Source organism: Ruditapes philippinarum, unplaced genomic scaffold (genome assembly GCF_026571515.1).
Source record: "Ruditapes philippinarum isolate M1 unplaced genomic scaffold, ASM2657151v2 ctg1152_1_1_1_1, whole genome shotgun sequence".
NCBI classification, from domain to species: domain Eukaryota; kingdom Metazoa; phylum Mollusca; class Bivalvia; order Venerida; family Veneridae; genus Ruditapes; species Ruditapes philippinarum.
Genome location: NW_026856449.1, coordinates 196,946 through 217,790, shown reverse-complemented (window position 1 = coordinate 217,790; position 20,845 = coordinate 196,946). Strand labels below are relative to the sequence as shown.

General features: G+C 32.3%; 2 protein-coding genes across 3 annotated transcripts in view; one reads left to right on the top strand and one right to left on the bottom strand.

Annotated features, from left to right (window-relative positions):
• Nucleotides 1–1,626: 1,626 nt before the first annotated feature.
• LOC132746570 (uncharacterized) lies at nt 1,627–5,957 on the bottom strand. The gene has a single exon (XM_060735770.1). It carries the CDS (start codon nt 5,524–5,526, stop codon nt 3,793–3,795), a length of 1,734 nt encoding a protein of 577 aa, XP_060591753.1. The 5' UTR covers nt 5,527–5,957; the 3' UTR covers nt 1,627–3,792.
• Nucleotides 5,958–6,115: 158 nt separating this feature from the next.
• The window catches only part of LOC132746568 (short transient receptor potential channel 4-associated protein-like), a 28,003-nt gene continuing 13,273 nt past the window's right edge, over nt 6,116–20,845 (top strand). For both annotated transcript variants that reach the window (XM_060735768.1, XM_060735767.1), the window contains exons 1-12: nt 6,116–6,272; nt 7,697–7,816; nt 7,970–8,083; nt 10,933–10,993; nt 11,797–11,861; nt 13,064–13,223; nt 14,082–14,192; nt 16,034–16,159; nt 16,887–17,009; nt 18,362–18,495; nt 19,283–19,362; nt 20,405–20,465. In XM_060735768.1, the coding sequence (XP_060591751.1) occupies nt 6,171–6,272; nt 7,697–7,816; nt 7,970–8,083; nt 10,933–10,993; nt 11,797–11,861; nt 13,064–13,223; nt 14,082–14,192; nt 16,034–16,159; nt 16,887–17,009; nt 18,362–18,495; nt 19,283–19,362; nt 20,405–20,465 (1,257 nt within the window). In that variant the 5' untranslated portion in view covers nt 6,116–6,170. The remainder of the gene's footprint in view (nt 6,273–7,696; nt 7,817–7,969; nt 8,084–10,932; nt 10,994–11,796; nt 11,862–13,063; nt 13,224–14,081; nt 14,193–16,033; nt 16,160–16,886; nt 17,010–18,361; nt 18,496–19,282; nt 19,363–20,404; nt 20,466–20,845) is intronic.

The window sequence follows — 20,845 nt, the reverse complement described above, 5'->3', positions numbered from 1 at the left end:
CAGGAAGTTAATTATAGATCTGCCAGGTAAAATTACGTCAGTCTACTGATTATTTTACTATAGGGCGTGTAGTCATAAGCGCATCTTATAAATCTTTTAAATTGTGCCCTCGTTCTTTATTGTTTTTTGTTTTGTTTTGTTTTTTACATATATAAACAAGCATAAACTAATATTCATTATATGTGTCAGCTTAAGAAATCCGTATTAATTTTGTTTCTTTCTCTGCTGTTCGTATTATTGTACCTGTTACAACCTGTTAATTTGCTTTACATTTTAAATAGTAAAAAAATGTAGTCCAATCACTTCCCCTCCATACTTAGAGCATTAGTTTTGTAAAATGTTTTTGACAAGATTATATTTTTGTTACGTGTACTACTGCTGCTAACTTAATGATTGTATATGTTCACATGTTTTTGCATATTGTAAACTGTGACTCTGACAATAAAGTTTGAATTGAATTGAATTGAATTGTGAGCCAAGTTATATGTGGATACTTCTGCAAGTATTAAAATAAATTGTTCCGAGGATATGATAAAAACTAGATCCAACAACGTTCTCATATAATTTGACATTATTATAGTTAATTATAAGTTATAATTATTGAATTATTGATCACGTCACAAAGTAACAATAAAGCATACGTTATTCTTTTTAGTACAGATAGTTGCATACAATAAAATGACAGTAAAATGCAAATTAATGATTGTTTTTCAATATCGTATGAAGTTTGCTTTAGAAAAGTTGATCAATGTGTTATTATTTTTATCGTGTTAGCATGTAAACAAACAACAAAATTTTATAATAGATTATTAAAATTATACGTATCTACATGTATTTTACATTTTTGTAATTGTTTTCCAGAACTTTTTATTTGGGGAGATGGTCTATATTGTTTCTTTTTGCTTTAATCTATTATTGATGTTCGTGGATTGAGTCAAATTCAAAAATGAAAAAGTACGTATTTTTCTCATATGTAAGGACAACCTTCTCTTACTTGAAATTACTCTTATTGGCCAGCCCATGTTTAAAGTCCAAATTTCTAGACACACATAGCCAAAATATTCTCAATGCCAGTTTGGATTATTTCCCCAAGACATTTTCCCCCTTAAAATGAAGTACTTTGGGTATACAGGACTGTCTTGACCTCTGTAAACACTACACTATCGTAATAATATTACCAGTTTTATAATAATATTCTATAAATATTTTATTGTAACTAATGTTTTCTTCTCTTATGTAAGCACCATAACTATTTCAGCACAAAGTTGAAGTCATTTGTACTCAATGTGTGTGATTCATTTGTAAACAAAGTACACGTATGTGTTGTTTAATTCATCTACATAAATTTACAAGAAGCAACAAAACAAGTTTTTTATCATTATTGTTGTTTTGTTTTATTTTATTTCCGAATAACTTTCTAAAGTTTACATTAAACATGTAGTAAATACTTTGAATTTATTCGTCGAGATGTCAAACTCTTTGCATAAGTCGTTGGTAGTCTTGCTTCCAATTAAATAAGATGTTCGACTGGACTTTTAAATAAAATTATATCTTCAACTGCCAGTTTAAAACTATAAACTTTCTGTTAAATATAGAAAACTTTGGGGAATATATAAAACAACATAACTAATTACCAGATTTAATAATATATTGCAATATTGCATGATACATAAAATAAACATCTTTAAAATAACAATAAACAATAAATGCTTGTAAACGCATTATACAATGAACAGATGCAGAAAACGTTAGCAATTCTTATAACTAATTCTGCATGTTTTATTTTAACCTGAATGGCCTTGATATTTGGAAATGCATCGTCTTGATGTAGCTAGCATGTTAATGGGTCAAACTTATAGCAATAACGTCCATGATTTAGTTTCGCTGCAATTATTTTGATTTGCCGTTTTGGATGTGTGTTTCTTTTTACGTTAAGGTTTGCACTTATTTATTTTCTTTAAATACAGTGCAATTCGTGCGGGAGACGATTGGACATAGCGAAACGCACAGGCCATGGCGGCATTTCTCGATAATTAATGCAGAGAAATATACATGTATAAATTTTAACATGTATTCATATCATTATAATCTCCTATGTCATTAAAGTTTTTTTTTAAATATTAAATAAAATAAGTGAAAAGACGGCGCATTTAAAATCATACAGTTCGTCTCATCCTGCAGTCAGCCGCCAGTCTTGACACTATTTCAACGCTAATTAATAAAGGTAAATCGCTGTAAAATATACCTATTTATGGATTTGATCGCATTATTACTGTCATATGATTAAAATTTTGATCGCATTATTACTGTCATATGATTAAAATAGAGATATCTACGAATTGACACACAGTTAACCTACAGATTAAAATGGATTTAATACTTTAACAGTCATAAAATCGATATTTAAAATAAGCTTAAAATATAACTTAAATCATGACCTTGCATTATCAAAAAGTATATTTTAATCTTTTTCGCAGATTAAACTATTTGTCTGTGTAAGTACAATACACGATTATGTTAAAATCAATGCATGGCTAATCCATCATTTCTTTCCATTACAAAATAAATGCAAAATATATATTCCACTACAACTGAGAAAATACCTAAAACATAGGCAATATTTTGAAACAGAAACAATAGATAATACAAGTACATTTGTATCCCCAAATTAATTTTAGATGCAACAATTTTAAAAGAAATTCATGAGAGAAAAAAAATATGCCTTTTAGAATAAAGCGCGATACTGCTCAAGAGACATATCCGTTGAACTAAATATTAGCTTAGTTTTTCCATAGAAAAATCTATAAGTTACATAACTCTTACCGGGAGACTTTCAATTAGATACACAAGAAGGTATGTGTGCTATAACAGAGAATGATCATTTATTTTGAACAAAAATATTGCATTATGAGACATAATATTGCGACGAGTACAAACTGCTCACGACAATACAGAGCCAAATCCAGTTTTTTTTTTATCAAAGTAAGGGAAAATCTATTAATCATAACGACTGGGTCTTCTTCAAAGCAAGTAACTGATTAGCTCCCCTATTAACCAGTTCAATCATTTAAACATTAAACAGAAGAATCAATTACAGGAGAGATAAACAGAGGATATTTTGTCTATCACTGGTAGACATATTATTAATTATTCATCTACAGTCTCTTTAAATGTCCAATCACAAAGAATGTAAGAAGAAATAGCCATTATAACTCATTACTTATTCATCCCAATAAGTTTATGCAGAATTTTATAATTAAGTTCTTTGTTGGTGAAAATTGAATCTTTACAGTAACAAAAATAGTCTTTAAGACTTTTTAGATACCAGTTTTATTAACAACTGTGGACGAATCAATAAACTTTAATATCAGTATTAAATAACCAGAACACTGTTAATCACTTTAAATAAATCGTTTTAAGTTTTGTACTTAATTCAATTTTTCAAAGAGGAATATCTTATTGAATATGAATATTAATGGTGGTTTAATAAAATTTAATTGAGATAATAAACATTAAAAAGACACATCCACTCTAATAAAATGGATGACTTCAAAATCAATTAATCATTTAAAAGACTTGCTATGAAGACCCGTTTACAAATTTGTAAATAGTTAACGTGGAATGGTTAACATATAACATGAGAACACTATTAAGTTTGCAGTCAACATACACAAAATGAAATGACTGAAATTTTCTATTAATAAGGCAGCTTTCGGTACTGTAATCATAGAAACAAGTACTTATAGGAAATGGCAGTATAGAATTACTTTTAAAAGACATGCATCAGTATGATCACATTAACCTGTGACCTACACTGGTAGGTTCCAATCGTTTTCCTGATATTTCTGGTAGCAATGCTGGTACATTTTGCAAGGTTCCCCGTTTCTCGTGTTTCTTTTCAATTACAATTGGTATTGGCCTATATAAATCGCCTGCTTTTTCGTTTACATGTTGACTAGTATTCCCATTATTAGACCCGTTATCACAAAGTGTGATCGTCGATGGAGTTGAAAATCCTTTTGATGTCTTTTTATTGTTTTGTGTATTGATTTTTGTACCTGTGAGTGTATCAAAAAGTCCTTGTTTACAGATATCATCGGCACCTTTATAGATAGGTCCTCTGTCTAATTCCATATTGTTGTTATTGGCGTTTGTAAAACCATTATGATTAATATGATTATTTTTGTTTGGGCTATTGCCATATCTCTCATTCTGAATGAAATCTCCCATATTATTTGTCTTATTTCCATTCTTTATTTTGTCCAATGGCCGTAGTTCTTTTTGAGCCATCGGTTTTACACTGAAAATATCACTAGTGAGGTGTTCCGTTCTGATTGGGCCACGAGGTGTCAAACTGTCTTTGAAATTAGAACGGCCAGCTTCTCTATATTTTGGGCGATTACTTTGCATTTTAGTTAAATCATTTTCATTTTTGCGTAACCATTTTGAATCTTTTTTTATTTCATCCTCTAAAGCACTTATTCTTGTAGAGAAGTTTTCAATAAAAAGATCGCTCGCTGACTTAATCATCTGGCTACCAGATGGTATTGAATAATGAGGCACAGGAGTAACTGGCTCTGATTCGTGAATTGTTTTCATCTTTCCTTTTTGATTAACAGCACCATCCGAATGAGTACTTCTGACCCGAGTTTCTTTCCTACGAACATGTTTGACATATTCAATACCAGATAACCTAGTGTCATTTGATGCCACTTCTTTATGTTTGACTGATTGCTCCCTACCAATAAAAAGCTCATTATGGATCGACTGTTGTGGTTCCTTTTCGACAGATTGTTCAAAATACTGATTTCCTTTTTTAGCTTCTGTCAAATTTTCTTCTACTGACAGCAAGCTTCTACCTGTAGATATATGGGTTTCTTCTGCACTCGTATATCCAGTACTACTTTTAGCACTACTTTGTCTACTTTTCAGATTTAAATTTCTGTCACGCTCTCGTTCAGCAGTAGCCAGCTCTTTCTTTAATTGTCTTTTCATTTCCCTTTGCATTCTTTTACATGTATGATGCCATGTAGTTGAAACTTTCTCTGGACGTTTTTTTCGCATAGTATACCATTCTTTTCTGTCATCATACATAAACTTCAGCGTCCTATAACTACCATTATCATGTATATACCTACATGTACCCTGTTCAATGTTGGATTTCCACGGCGGAACAGGAAATGTTTCCATTTCATCTCCAATACACCTGACCGCCTGTTTCTGCTCTCCAAGAGCTGAGCCATTAGACCAATAATCATCTCCAAAGTTTTGGTTCGAGTAACCATTGCCATAAGTAAGATCAGTAAGTGATCTTTCCACAATTCGTTTCTTTTTAATAGTGTTACCGTTATTTGTTTTTAAAGCATTATCATTTGGTTTTTTCCATCCTGTGATTGCATTTGTCCACTCTACAGCAGATCTTGAACCCTTTGTTTTATTGTCATTAAAATATATAGACACTTCACTTAAATCTATCAAGCTATTTGTAACTTCCCTGTCGTCATAATTGTGGTCTGATTCACACATTGTTAACAACACTTAAACTAAGGTAGATCTAAATAATTCCCTGAGAAGTTTCTTAAACGACATTTATTTTAGCTATCTGGCCGTCTGATTCACTGGATTACAGGTAAAGGATTAACCTTCATAACGATATAAACACAAATGCTTTAAATTCCAATATATCCGATAAATATACATACGTGGTATTAAAGCGGTAGATCGACTTATCTATTCGTAGGTGTTTAAACACTTCACATTCTCATGCAATACATATGAGCAAGCATGATAAGAAGATAATCATTTACATAAATAAAACTTCCGTTTACTGATCAATTTTACTTTCTCTTTCGAGTATTTATCCTTACACGGCGCACTGACCATCAATTAAAGAATCGCTTCACCAGTAGCAACAGTAATCAAAATACTTCCGGCAGACGATCGGAAGTGCATGTCGCTTAAACAAATATAACCATTTAATTTATGAATAAAACAAAATCAATTGCACTCTCATATTCGACTCTATTTCTTATAAACAAGGCATCTTTTGCACTACTCAAAAAATATATTTTCGTAAAACTCTTAAAATATTTTGTGGAAGATATAAGCGGATATTTGCCCATGCGCGAACTAGATGCGCAGAAAAAATATTACCGCCGAGAAAGAAAAAAATGTTCCGTCAAAAACCACGGAATGCTCCAAATAAGAGCTCTGTTTTTCTTTCTCATGAACAGTGGCAATATTCTGGAAACGGGTACAAGCGGTTGAGCCAAGTATGTTTTTTTTTCGGTGAAAAGATCTTTGAAAATAAATGTTTCGTTTTCTTCGAAGCTCATGAAAAATGCAGTGGGTGGGGTAACAAAAACAAAGATGTTTTGGAAACTATCCCAACATTTTTACGGAAAAAACAAACTAAAATAGTTAAATCTTTAAGGAAAATATTAGGTAAATAAATTATCAGACTTTATATCATGTAACAATGTGTTAGATCTAGTCTGTTTGATATTTTTTTAATGAAAATTGAAATTAAGAAAATAAAGTATGAACCACTCAAACAGACTTACTCTTAAGTTATGTCTGTTAAACCTTTAGTGATATAATAATAATGGTTGAGTGTCTGCCAAGAAGCCAACTTTCCTTTGTATTCCTTTTAGTAACCTGGTCAGTAGCTAAGGGTTTTTCTGGTTTCAATTGTGAAAAAGTTACAAAGCATGATTGAAATGCATCAAGTTATTCATTTGTGGTCATGAAAAATTGACTAACACTCAATAACAGGCAGAAAGACAAGAGTGCAATTAGAATGTTCCTAAAATTTAAAAGTAAAGGGAACTGTATCTAGGTAAAATGCTAGGATGTTTAATTTAATGAAACACATGCTTTATCAACTCATGTTTCAAATAATTAAAAGAAATAATAAAATTCTTAGTTACTTTATGTAAACTACAAAAAAATGGTTTGTCCAAGATTCGACGTTGCAACTATGAGGTCACTCCCCACTAGGCAATTAAGCAGTTATAATGATTTATGTTTTGAGATCTATACTGTCATTAAAATTCTTAGTGTAAATAAATATAAATAATAGTAAATTACAAATATTATTAACAGAAACCGGAAAATGTTTTGGTCAATATTGCCAAACAATAATTATTTTTCATTTAAAACTGATAAATGTAAAGATTAATAAAAATACAAGACTTAGAGGCATTGATGACAGCTGTTTGAATGTCATGTCAGGCAGATATTTTTGAAAATTACTTTTGTTGAATCAAAGCTTGCTTGCCCTGACCTAAAAAGATAGAAACCACCAAACATTTTCAAAATGGGTGTGCAATCTTCCAAAAGGCCTTTGGGCATACATGTGAACTCCACTTTAAGCGGGAGACTCCCACTTTCTGCAGTCATATTTTCAAAGATTTTTCTTAAAATAAGGGGTATTTTCACAAATTAAAGAAATATCCCTCTTTTTGATATCAAAACTTTCTTCTTTGTTAATTGCAAATTCTAAAATCTCCCTCTTTTTGAAAAAAAATCTCTCACTTGATAAAAAGTTCACATGTATGTTTGGGAGTTAATTTATCCACTAGTCATGCATTTTTGATAATAAAACATAGATTTTTCTTTGTCATATTAAACAGATATTTATGAATTGTTCTAAATTATTAAATAAATGAGATATGACATTTTTGTGTTTATTTAGGTACCTAAACATGTTCTGGAAAGTGTCAGTGATAATGACATACCCCTTACAGTTACTAAACTTGATGATGGAAGTCTCGATCCAGAATGTGATAAAGAACAATTCTTTCAAGACTTAAAGGTAAACAACAGAACATCATTCTTTCTAATAAACCTTAATTAATAATTTCATTACCTCAAATATATTCTTTATATCTAGAAGTTAAACATGTTTTAGAATTTGGTGCTTTTTGATATTTTTAGTGTATTTTTAGGACTGTTGTTGTAATTTCAGGGAATCCTAGGAAAACTAATGAACTTTGAGTCTCGTAGAGGTCAGGATGATTCCGGAGCCGACGATGAGCAGAATAAATATGCAGTTAGCTTGTATAAAAATGGTGGAGTGGATGTAAGTTCTTTTCCTGTGTAAAATCTTGAAATTCACCTCATAAAATAACATCTTTTCTGTGACATTATGATTATTAAAATAATGTACATATTTAAAATATTTTTATACCTTTAAAAGTAACTTTCTACAGGTATATTTTATATATCCATGGTTGGTAAATATCTTTATGATTTTTCCTGAATGCAGGATTTTTAGATTCTAAGAAGTCTGCTTTTTCTTTAAAAAATTCTTCGTAAAAAAACTGAATAATTTTTTTACTTTGCTTTGAATTTGGAACAGTTATTTGAAGGTTAAGGGATTTTATTATCAAGGAACAAAAAATTAAGTTCTACCAACAACTTTCATGTAGTCATGAGTTTTTCTCTTTTAATTGGAAAGATACCTTTTGATTTTTTTTAGAAGAATTATTGCTATTCAATTTTCAAGAAACCTGCATCAGTGTTCAATCTAGAACAAATTCCCAGGGGGCCCTTCGGGCCCATAAACTTTTCAAAAGGGGGTCATTTGAGAAAAAAGGGGGCCCACACTTAAAATGAACATCAAATTCAAATAAGGTGTTGTATCTTTTAAGTTACTTGTTCACGTACCATATTTAGACCAAAAACGGTTGAAAATTCCAAAACAGCTCGACTAAAAAAAAAATGACATTAGCGTTGATACAGGCTCAATTTTAAGAACTGATTGGTAAAGAAACGCGATGACATAATGTTCAAAGAAAAATATGAATCTTATTTTAATGTTACCAGGGATATTTGATAATAATGTTCAGTTTTTAGCTCGACTTTTCTATGAAAAGGGGAGCTATCCTACTCGCCCCGGCGTCGGCGTCACACCTTGGTTAAGTTTTTCGTACCACCCCACTTTATTTCAGAAGTATTACAAGTATGGCTTTGAAACTTACCATACTTGTTCACCATCATAACCTCCATCTACAGACAAGAGTACATAACTCTGTCAAGGTTTTTGACAGAATTATGGCCCTTTTTTGACTTAGAAAGTGTATTGAGCTTGGTTAAGTTTTTTGTACCACCTCACTTTATTTCAAAACCATTGGAGGTATTGCTTTGAAACTGACCATACTTGTTTACCATCACGACCTTCATCAACAGACAAGAGGACATAACTCTGTCAATGTTTTTGACAGAATTATGCCCCTTTTTGACTTAGAAAATACATTGAATATGGGTAAAATCCACTTATTGCCTTAACCCTTTGAGATATTGCTTTGAAACTTTTAATGCTATTTCACATCATTACCCCCATCTGTACGCAAGAGAAGGTAACTCTGTCAAGGATTTGTTTTAAAAATTAGGCCTTTTATCGACTTAGAATCTTGGTTAAGTTTTTAGTACCAGTCCACTTTTTGACTGAACTGTTTGAGATATTAATTTGAAAGTTGGAATACTTGTTTACAATCATGATTCCCAAACATGTCCAGGAGAAGGTAATTCTGTCAAAGATTTTATTTGAATTATGGCCCTTAACTGTCAATGTTTTGTATTATAGGCAAGCACTAAAAAACTTAAAAAATCTAAAAAAATTCATTCCTATCCACTGAACCTGCAGTGTTCAAGGGTATCACACAATTCAGTAAAATAATTCTTCACTAAATATCTTAATGCTCATGGCCATTGTTCACTTTAAAAATACAGAGATTCTTGTATTGCCTTTTACTGCAAAAACTTTTTTTATTGGCAAGCAATAAAAAAGTCGAGCGCGCTGTCTTACGGACAGCTCTTGTTTAATCAGCGCCCGATATATAAAGGAAAATCATATTTTGAAATTAGCTTTGTTTATGAAGAATATAAACTTACAATAGTCGCTAAAAACATTTACCTTTCTCAATATATCCAAGCGAAAAACAAAGTGTCAACAGGTGCTAAGACAATGTATATTGACATACCGGTACCTTTGATCTTTTGTCGGGCAGCAGTTCTTACGTCACGCTTAAGATGTCTGTATTGATTAATGATATGCACAATGTTTTAGCGCCGACCAGCCAAAGACCAATCAAAGTTAATTTACTTAATTGTCAGACACTCCCTAGCCAATCGTGTTTGATTGCTCCATCTTTAAGACTTTTTTAATTTGATGAAGGCGTGTTTGTAATAATTTATGCACACTTCTCTATAATTAACTCGCACTTTTCACAAATATATATATTTTTTTCTTTTGGAAAGTTATTACATATTTATTTGTTTTGACCGTGAAAAAAACTATAACTACATGCACGTATTGGATTATCTGTGACAATTTGTTTTGCTTATAAAAACTGTGACTCAAAAGTAAGTAATAGTTACGGTACGAAGAACAAGTCTACATAGTATTTACAGACGCGGACCGAGAGAGCGTAGCGATAAAGGTTTTAAATGGGTTACCGAGTGCGGTAAACTATCTTACCAACATGCTCTTGTTTTTCAATACAAACTTCAGTTTTGAATTCAGTATTTATTAATATTATTCACAAGAAACTTCTTTTATGTACTTAATCAGGTTTAAGAAAGCATTCTAATGTCATTTAGGGCATTTTCTATGAGTGCGCCCGTCGGGCCCACAGTTGATTTTGTTTTGCGCCGGCGGCCTTTTCAGGGGGTCAATGGCGCAATGGCGCGCTCTAGATTGAACACTGCTGCATGATTGTAAATAAAATTTCTGTTGGAAAGGGGCCTTTTATAGTGTTCTGTTACATAAAGGGAAAACTCGTTTTAGTGTCTAGTCCTACTGGCCTGGCTCTATACTGGTAGTAAGGACTTAGTTACTTACAGTTTCAGTAGAATGAGGAGTAAGGACAATAACACCCAAAAACCAGTGTATGTACATTTCTGAATAGTTTATTTCTTTATTTTCAGGTACTGGTCAGAATTTTGATGTTTCCTTCTTTATTTCCACCATTCACAAAATATAGGAGAGGTATGTGAAAATAGATTTCTTAATTTGGAAAATAGCTGTGAAAAGTTTTAAGTCGGAGGATTTACCTTAACAGAAACAAACATGTTGAAAATGAACTTTCTGCACTATAAACCAATGTGTGTATCATATTAGATAACTATATTAAGTTGATAATTATACAATAAGGAAATGTTATGACATGGGAATGTGTTGAATGATTGTTTTAACACATCAAAAAAGGATTGACTTGTTGACGATTATTGCTTTGATCTCTATAAATTCCTTGAATAGAGCTAATGTGCTTTGAAAAAAGATAAACATATTGTTTCAAAAAACATTCTTAGAGAATTATCAATATCTTGATGTTAATTTTTCAATTGTTTACCTCAGAATTGGGAAAAATACCAGTGCATATTACCTGGCCTTAACTTGGCTTAAGGCAATAAAACTAGTTTCAATGTACTTGTTAAATCTCTGGATTATCATTGGTCAGTGTACATTCTCTGCTGTTTTCTGACCAGTCAAATATAAATGTACAAATATAAATAGATCTGAGTTTGAACTTAAAATTTCTTTAAAATCTCAAACTATTAAGTAACGACTTTATTTAATGAGGCTTACACATTTGGTTTCCTGATCTTCCATGTGGGCCTCAGCAAGCTCAGGACACAACATAAAGTAATAAATAATATTTGAAAATGCACAATATAGCAATGTATTTTTTTCTCTATACCCAGACCTTTTCATCAGTGGAGAAAGTGATGTCAAAATTTCAAAGACAGTTATACAATTTTATACATTTAATTTATTTTTATTTATTTCAGAATCAGACAAAGACTTAAGAATTAAGGCCATGGTGCTAGAGATACTTACAAAAATGACACCAACTGTGAGTATGAAATATCAAACTACCAATACTACCATCACGAACAAAAAAAAATTGAATTAAGTCACCCTTGTTGTTCACATATGCTAGTCAAATATATATCATTATTAAAATGGTCATAATTATGCTCCCCGAAAAATTTCGGGGAGCATATGGTCGCCGGGTTGTCTGTCCGTACGTACTTCCCGAGTTCGTGTCCGGTCCATAACTTTGTTATTTGAAGTTGGATTTTACAACTATTTCACAGAAATGATCACCATATTGAGGCGATGTGTCGCGCGCAACATTTGGGTCGCTACCTTGAAGGTCAAGGTCACAGCATGACCTGGAAGCAAAATCGTGTGGTCCATAACTTTATTTGAAGTTGGATTTTACAATTATTTCACAGAAATGATCACCATATTGAGACAATGTGTCACGCACAACAATGGGTTGCTACCTTGAAGGTCAAGGTCACAGCATGGCCTTGCAGCAAAATCCTGCTCGACCCATAATGTCTGTATTTGTAGTCGGATTTTACAACTATTTCACAGAAATGATCACCATATTGAGAAGATGTGTTGCGCGCAACATTTGGGTCGTGTCCTTGAAGGTCAAGGTCACAGCATGACCTTGAAGCAAAATTGTGTCCGGCCCATTACTTTGTTATTTGTTGTCGAATTTTACAACTATTTCACAGAAGTGATCAACATATTGAAAAGATGTGTGGCACGCAAGTCGGTAGATAGATCTCTTTGAGTAGAAGTGCAGTGCAAAGAACAGTAACTCTGCCTTGCCTAAGTTTGGAATTATCACAGTTTGAACTTTGTCTGGGAAATAACTCTGAAACTACAAAAGATATACTTTTCTGTGTCCAAAACCTAGTCGGGGAGCATCACCCGGTTCAACGGCTCTTGTTATATTTTCTGACAAAGACTAGTTTTTGTCCTCCTTTTTGATGGGAAAAGACCTTTTTGTGACAGGGCAGTAAATGTTGTTTGTTCTTCCCATTTCACTCTTTATGTATGAAATTAATACTGCTCCTTTGCCCAAGTCTATAAAATTCTTAGACTTTTTTGCTGATTTAAAAGTCTGAATTCTCCTTTCTACAATAAAAAGTGGATATAAAAAAGTATTTAGAGCTGTTAAAAAAAACAGTGAAATAAGCGGTATATCTCACTGATGAAATCTGATATTTCATCTGACAGTTTTATTTATTTTTTCAGACTGTTGGAGAACAGGTCACAACCTACTTGATGGAACAAGAGGATGTACTAAGTTATATGTTCACATTGTTAGCACACCAGAAAACTTTCATTATAGCCTGTCAGTTGATAGAAGACATGCTACAGTCCAAAAAAATACTTCTAGATCTGAACAAAATAAGTAAGTTTAAATAGCGTAATGGTTGAAATATTTGTCTGTATAATCCTGATCCTGCCGGAACAGAAAGTAAAATTTCCCTTGCCATCAGTATATAGTATATAGGTCAGTCTGAACTTTGATGTAGACTGGCCAAGTCCTACAGTGTTGGTAGCTTAATAGTTGTATTCTGATAGCAGTGATTTTTCGCTTTATATAAAATAGGCCTATAATAGACCTCTGCCCAATGGAAATTTTCTTTAAAACCATGCAGTTTTCTAAAAAATTTGAACTTAAACCACCTTTTTTCACTTCCCAAATTAGCAATTATTAGCAATCATTCTTCCCAAAATCAAGACTGGATAGTGAACTCCCTTCAAATTCAAATCTACATGAAGTATGCGTGTGAAAGGCCTAATGATTAATTGTATACATGTCTGTTAAAATCAAGAAATTTTTAGTGGAAGCTCTTCAAGAATCATAGTGTTTTATTATAAGTTAACAGTTCTGGTGAGCTCGAAAATGAACAATTACAAGAAATGCTTCAAATCAATATAAATAATGATTATATCCAGACTGATATAATTTTGTAAGGACAACAATGATTTATGTGGGAAATTCTGATGTGTAATGTATAATTTTTTGACACAACATGGCCTGTACAGTGTTTGACTAAGTTATAACCCATTAAATTAAATCATCATATCTTTAAGATGGGATTTTTATATTGATATATCTTGTGTTCATGCATCCTTTATGACTGGTGTGATGTTATTCAATGTATATTTGTTATCTTCTGTATAAAAATTTAGTAATAACAGATTTTTTCCCTTAAAACTAGTTGTGTTGATTTTCATAGAATGTTGTTATTTTTCATTTCAGATAATATACAAACATTGATACAATGTCTCAAAGACGACCAACTCGCCAACTTTTGTAGAATTCTCGCAGTAGCAATCTCAGACCTTGATATTTATGACAACAAATCCTCATGTAAGTTAAAAAATTACTCTTTACCATTTTGAGTGGTATGTCTACTTGTTCAGGGTTCTCGGGGACGCTTATTTCGGCGTCCCGGTACGCATGTTTATTACAGCTGGACGCAAATGATTTCAGAGCAAGGATTCCACGTACGCTTAATTTTGCCTGGGGACGCATAAACATTACCGATTGTTTACAACCAGAAATACACAAATGCGTCAGCGCGTGTCAGTCTATAGGTAGGCCTATGCACATCGACCCGTGAAGCGATTAGCCAATCAGCGATAACGCTTACGATCATTATCACGCAATTTAGTGATCAGACTAATGTATACACGCGCTGTACAGTACATGTAATTACCAGATATAACACGAGGTGATAATTTTATATCTTTGATCAACAGTTGATTGGAAATTAGCAAATTTTACCGACAAAAGGATAAAATTATCGACTATTTACGCCGCAAGTTTAAAGTTACAAATGCGTGTAATTTTGAATGATTGTCGAATATTTTCGGTATTTTCTATGCACAATTTTGCTTTAGTTTCATTCTTGCAAAAACTTTCGATAAAACTATTAAGAATTTAAGATATTGTGCCGAAATGCCAGGACAACAAACCAAAATACACATACGCTTTTCTTTGATATTTAGATTCTATCCGAAAATTGATCCCGAACATCGGCGATTTCACGTTCGCCAGAAACCCTAAAATTTCGCAAAAATTCTCGGTTTCCAAGCCAAACATGCGAATGAATTGTTCCTTTACTATTTAATCAACATTAAATCTTTAAATATCAATCTTCAATTTGCCCCCTTTTGAAGATATTTGCTAAAATAATTGTCGATCGGATGAATCTCTTACACACTGTTGGAAGCTGTACACGATTTTCCTATTCATTCCGCTAAACGCTGCCTATATACATTTACGTTTTTTTTACAAATATAAACTTTTTGTCTTTAGTCTAGAGTGGACTTATTTAACCAGAATAAAATTTGATTTGGTATAAAAGTGAAAAAAAAAACAAACAAACGATTTTCATGTGTTGATGCATTATAATGAAATAATTTCATAATAAATATCAACAACAAAACAATAATTATACAATGTAGTTCAGAGTTTGTAAACTTTGGAAGTCTCTTGAAGATTCAAAATATCAGCAATGCTATTGTGAGCATTGAATGACTAATCTGTAAACATATTAATTGCGACGCGCTTTTGGACTCCAACTTTTTCAGGGTTGGGAGTCCATGGACTCCATGTTTTAAAGTCCTAGTGAGAACCCTGCTTGTTACCATTTTGAGTGGTTGTGTGAACCGACCATCAATCTTTCTGCCTTCTCAAAACAAAATTGTGAAATGGAATAACATAACTCTATGTTGTTTTTTTCATAGCATGTTTATCTGAGTTCTATTTTTGTTGTTGAGAAACAAATAAGAGTGGAGGCTGTAGCCACATTGTAGGAATTGGTTTGATATCATGTGTCAGTCAGTTTAATCCTTTTGGTGCCTGTCCGACTAGCAGTGTTACACATATTTGCCTACAAGATGTGTAAACCTGTTCCTCCCAGAGTGCCACATTTTAGCATTTATATCGTAATTTTGGTTTGATTTTTGGAAAATAGAATGTCTTCACTTTTATCATTTTCTGAAGATGCTTCTTGTAATTCAAAGAAATATTCCAGGCTATACATTGTAATTGTATACTTAAAACCCAGATAGCTAAACTGTTTAACAAGTTATATAAACTATGATTTCCTCTAGAAGTTGGTATCTCCATAGTTGACAAATCTGATGATGAAAGAATTTGCCAAATGTACCTTAATATTTTATTTATTGATTTTATCATTTCAGTATTTGCACAAAATAAACAAAAAAGAAGTAAAGGTTTTGTAAATGTACGGGACATAAATCAGGAGTTACTTCTTGCTATACCAGAACTTTTACCTAGACTCGTAAACCTTGCAGTGTCAAAAGCTTGTAAGTACATAGGTTGATTTTAAATGAATATTGTTGTATGTCTGTTTAATTTTCAATAGAAAATGAACCAGATTTTTAATCCAGTGGTAGCTTGTTCAACTTCACAGAATATTCAGAAATCATGTGGGATTAGAAGTAGAGATTCTGGTAACTGCAGGTTACTTATCAAGGAAAGCCAGTTACATGGATCAACTGTCGAAATATTACCAAAAATGTGTTAAGAATTAGATTGGAAAAAAAACCAAACAAACAAAGCAACATACTCTCTGACTTGTGCTTATTTTCTTGGAAATAAAGAAAATGTTTTAGATATTAAAAAGAATTTGTTATAAAGTGAACTAATAGTGTAATTTTAGCAAGCATAAATATTAACTATCCTCATTAGTTACCTCATAATTGTTAAAATATGCAAAATAGCATTGATGCCATTAGCAACATGAAAATGGTGATAAAAGTTGTAAAATTCAGCATTTACGCTTGACTTATAGAATGTAATGCATAATTGATAATTCAATATTTTGTGAAGGGATGTAATAGGTTATTCTTGGTTGGGAAAATTACTTTATGACCTTTATAAGTTTCAACCATTGAAAATATATCTTTTAGTATTTAATGAAAATAGATGTTGAATTTTAAATTCTTGCCTTGTCTGTTTGTTAGAGAATAATTCTTTTCTTTGAGTGTGATCATCAGTAAAAAAAAAAATCATGATGAATGTAAATTGTAGATACTCCACGGTTCCCGGGAATGGTGAGTGAATTAGATTGTTGGATGGAGTGGATAGAGAACCAGATGGCAGAGGAACCATACGACAACCCACTTGATGATGAGATGGAAGATTTTATTGGAGGTATAAAACCACTAAATTACTAGCCAGATTAAACTATAGCATTTATTGACCTCTAAATTCCTGTACCTCTCCCAACCAAACCTCTAAAAATTAGCATTCTTTATGGAGGGATACAAAAAGTGTGTATGGAATAATCAACTAAATAAAACCACTTTGATTGTATTATGTATTCTTACCTCAAAGTGACAACAATTTCAACTGTATGTGGTATAAAAGGCACTAATAACTATTAGTGCTTTAAAGGTGTGGAGACGTTTTGCCTTTTCTGCTTCAAAACAATAATAGTATGAGAGCAGTGACCTTTATGCAGAGTTGAATGAGAACTTGTTTTGTTTAGCTTCATCAATGAATAAGTTTTTATGCCCCCACAAAGTGGGGAGCATATAGCGTTGCATTTGTCCATACGTCCGTACGTCCCGAAATCTTGTGAACGTAACTCCTCTTAAACCGGATGGCAGATTTTGCTTAAACTTCCAGGAATGAACAACCTTACTGTGTAAATGGTAGTAAAGAAAGGAATTTTTGCTGCGACCAAATTTAATAGAATTATGGCCCTTTGTTGATTTTTTCACTATATACTATGTAGAAATTTTGTGAACGCAACTCCTCTTAAACCGGATGGCAGATTTTGCTTAAACTTCCAGGGATGAACAACCTTAATGTGTAGATGGAAGTAAAGGAAGGAATTTTTGCTGCGACCAAATTTAACAGAATTATGGCCATTTGTTGATTTTTTCACTATATACCATATATATGTTGTCAGTGGGGGCATCCGTGTCCTTTGGACACAGTTCTAGTTTTACAGTAAAACCCCTTTTATGATCACCTTGGAATCATGAACACCCTGCTGTTAGGACTTTTTTAAAAAGAACACAATTTTTAGGCTGGGTTTCAAACAGTTTTCTCAGCAGCTACTTATCACCGCCTCTTGATATTTTGTATACAGCATAAACACATGGTCCCTTACTGTGGGATTCGATTTCAGGTCTGTCGCTCATCCACTCCCTGTTTACCTATTTTGTTAAATTTTGACATTAATGGTCAATGTTAGAAAATTTTCATAACACCACTGCCGCGTGATATTTGGTATACAAATGCAGCCCGGCCATTTTTGTCTTTGGCCCATTTTCTGTTCTTTATTTCATTGGAAACATTAGTGGCTATTAAGATGATCCTGCTAATCCACTATCAAGTTCACAATGTTCAGTCCCCATCTCTTTGTTTTCTTCTTCTTTTCACCCCACTATTGGGACCACTGATAATACAATTGACACCTGTCTAGACAGCAAGTTTGTTGTAAATATTTACTTTGATCCAACTTAAAATCTAAAGTCTGAATTTTGTAATTTTAGGTATAACAGCACCAACTACAGCAGAAAGTCCTATGCAGAAACAACAAGGCCTAACAATAACAGAGGAGCTAGTACAAAGAGTGGAAGTTGTTTATGTTTTAGGTCTATTCTTACTGGGTAAACATAGAAAAAAGGTGAGTGGATGAGATTCTTTCACACATTCATACATGTTTGGCCTGTTGTTGGTATTAAAAGAGTTTTGAGTATTGAGGAAGTTGAAACTTAAGTTTGCATGGTTTAAGGATTACTTCTTTTTATTTGAAAAATATCTATTTATAAAAGGGCTGCTGTAGCTTCTTGCCTTTTCCACTGCTGCTAGGAAGAAATGTCAAATAATTTCATATGAATCAGCTAGTTTGGCACACTTTGACCTAACATTTTAAATGTAAACCAATTAAAAACTAAACCATAGAAATACAACAGGCCTGCTAATTGTCATATTAGTACTATTAATTAACATGAAATTGGAGAAAATATAAAATTCAAAAAATTGCCACTGTATAGCTTATCCTATTTAAATTTCCTTTACACAGGTAACAAAAAGTCAATTCAATAAATTTGGTAATAGCTTAAAATTCAATTTTGAAGATATTTTGACCATGTCTTTAATTAGATAAATGGTTGAAGGATAAGATTTCAAGATTCAAATTTTTATTGGCAAAAACATTTTACAATGTCCATCGCCATGTTCGGCGGTTCAATAAACACATAATGAGAAAAGTATGTACATAATGAGAATGAGACAATTATAAATTAATTAGTAAATAGATTAATAAACCAATCCTTTTAAGAAATGATATGTGGCAGTTCAGTGTAGTAAGTTACTATGATGAAAACTTTGATGAGGCTCATATTTGCTTAAAATTCTCAAGTTTTTAGCAATTGTATAATTTATAAACATTTTGTTTATGTAATCTCTAGGTACAACGAAAGTTAGCAGAATTAAAGCTGGCACCAGGCCTCAGTGAATTGTTTGACCAATTTATATGGAAGTGTCAAGTGTAAGTATCTATTTTGTATCATGATTTACTGTTTAGAAATAGTTGAGAATTAAGGCAGACTTATCCTTGTTTAATGTATAAGCTAAATGATAGAGTGACAAGTCCTGTTCTCATTGCCATAAATATACTATCTGATTAGAATATGATTACTTTGTTAACTTATGAAATGATAACTTTTATTTTGGGAGGCATATTGTTTTTGCCTTTGCCATCTGTCTGTTCGCATTTAGCTTGTCTGGCTTTCACAGGTCAAACTGCTGGTGGGATCTTGATCAAACTTCACAGGAGTGAACAGAACCATACATAGCTTTGGGAGACATATGTCCCCTAGTTTAAGATTTTATGTACATGTTTCTTTTCTTTTTTGCGTTTTTTTTTTGGTGACAAAGAGATACCACTCCTTTTGTGAAAGATTTATTATTTTCACAGTTAAAACTTTGTTTTCAAGTTTCCTATTGGTGTATCCCTTACAAGTATGGATTTAGCATTTCACACATACTGCCTTGTCTCACCTTATTGTAAACATGTTATTGTTAAGCTTCCCATTTTTGCAAGGGATGAATTATCTTTTTATATTGGGAAAATCTGTTAAATAAGCGTAAACAAAAATACCTTTTGCTCATTGTGTCGCTAAAGATTTTTTATGTACTAAAGAAAAAGTAAAAATAATAATGAAAATAAAGTAACAACAAACATTTAATTCTAAACAACCATAAATATAGAAAATTGATGTTTGATGAATTGAGTTGTAGGTAATATACACAACTTATCTGTGTAGCAAATCTAAAGCAGAAAAGAAAGTGACAGAAACTCACAAAAATTAAATTGCAGGAAAAATAGCGAATCAATTTTTCACGATATTCATTGCACACAAATAAAGCAAAATAAGAAACATGCATAAAAACCCTGATATACGGTATATATTTTGTTATCTTAAATTTTTATGAACATATATTTAATCATATAAACACATATGCCCTTTATGTGTTTCTTGTACGGCACAATTACAGCCTGGATGTTAATAGATGTATTTTATTTACAGAGGTAGATATACAAATAGGCATAGGATGAGAGGACATAATGCAGCTTGTGAATGTAGTCCTGTAAGTTTGTTTAGACTTTTGTTGGGTTTTAAGTCATACCAACACTGTCAAGGCTGACATATGGTGACTTGCTAGCTTTTTGTGTGGAGATAGATGTTAGGTGCCCCTCCTTGCATTTTTTCAGGCCGCAGCAAGCAAATGAATAGAACCACCAATGTTTTCGGTAGCTTCCTTGCATTGTACAATCTGAAGCCATTTCTGGGAATTGAACCAAAGCGGTAAGGGCAAGTGGTCTTAACCACTTGGCCATGGACTTCCCAGTCTTGTAATAAATGCTTAATTAGACAAAATAACTGTAAAACAACGGACATCAATGGTCTTCCTTCACCACTAAAAAATGAAACTGGCTACATACACTTGATGATGAAGTTTGTTACCTG

Bases quoted from the DNA above. Each gene is read 5' to 3' on its own strand.
- LOC132746570 (XM_060735770.1), bottom strand. From the start codon at position 5,526: ATGTGTGAATCAGACCACAATTATGACGACAGGGAAGTTACAAATAGC.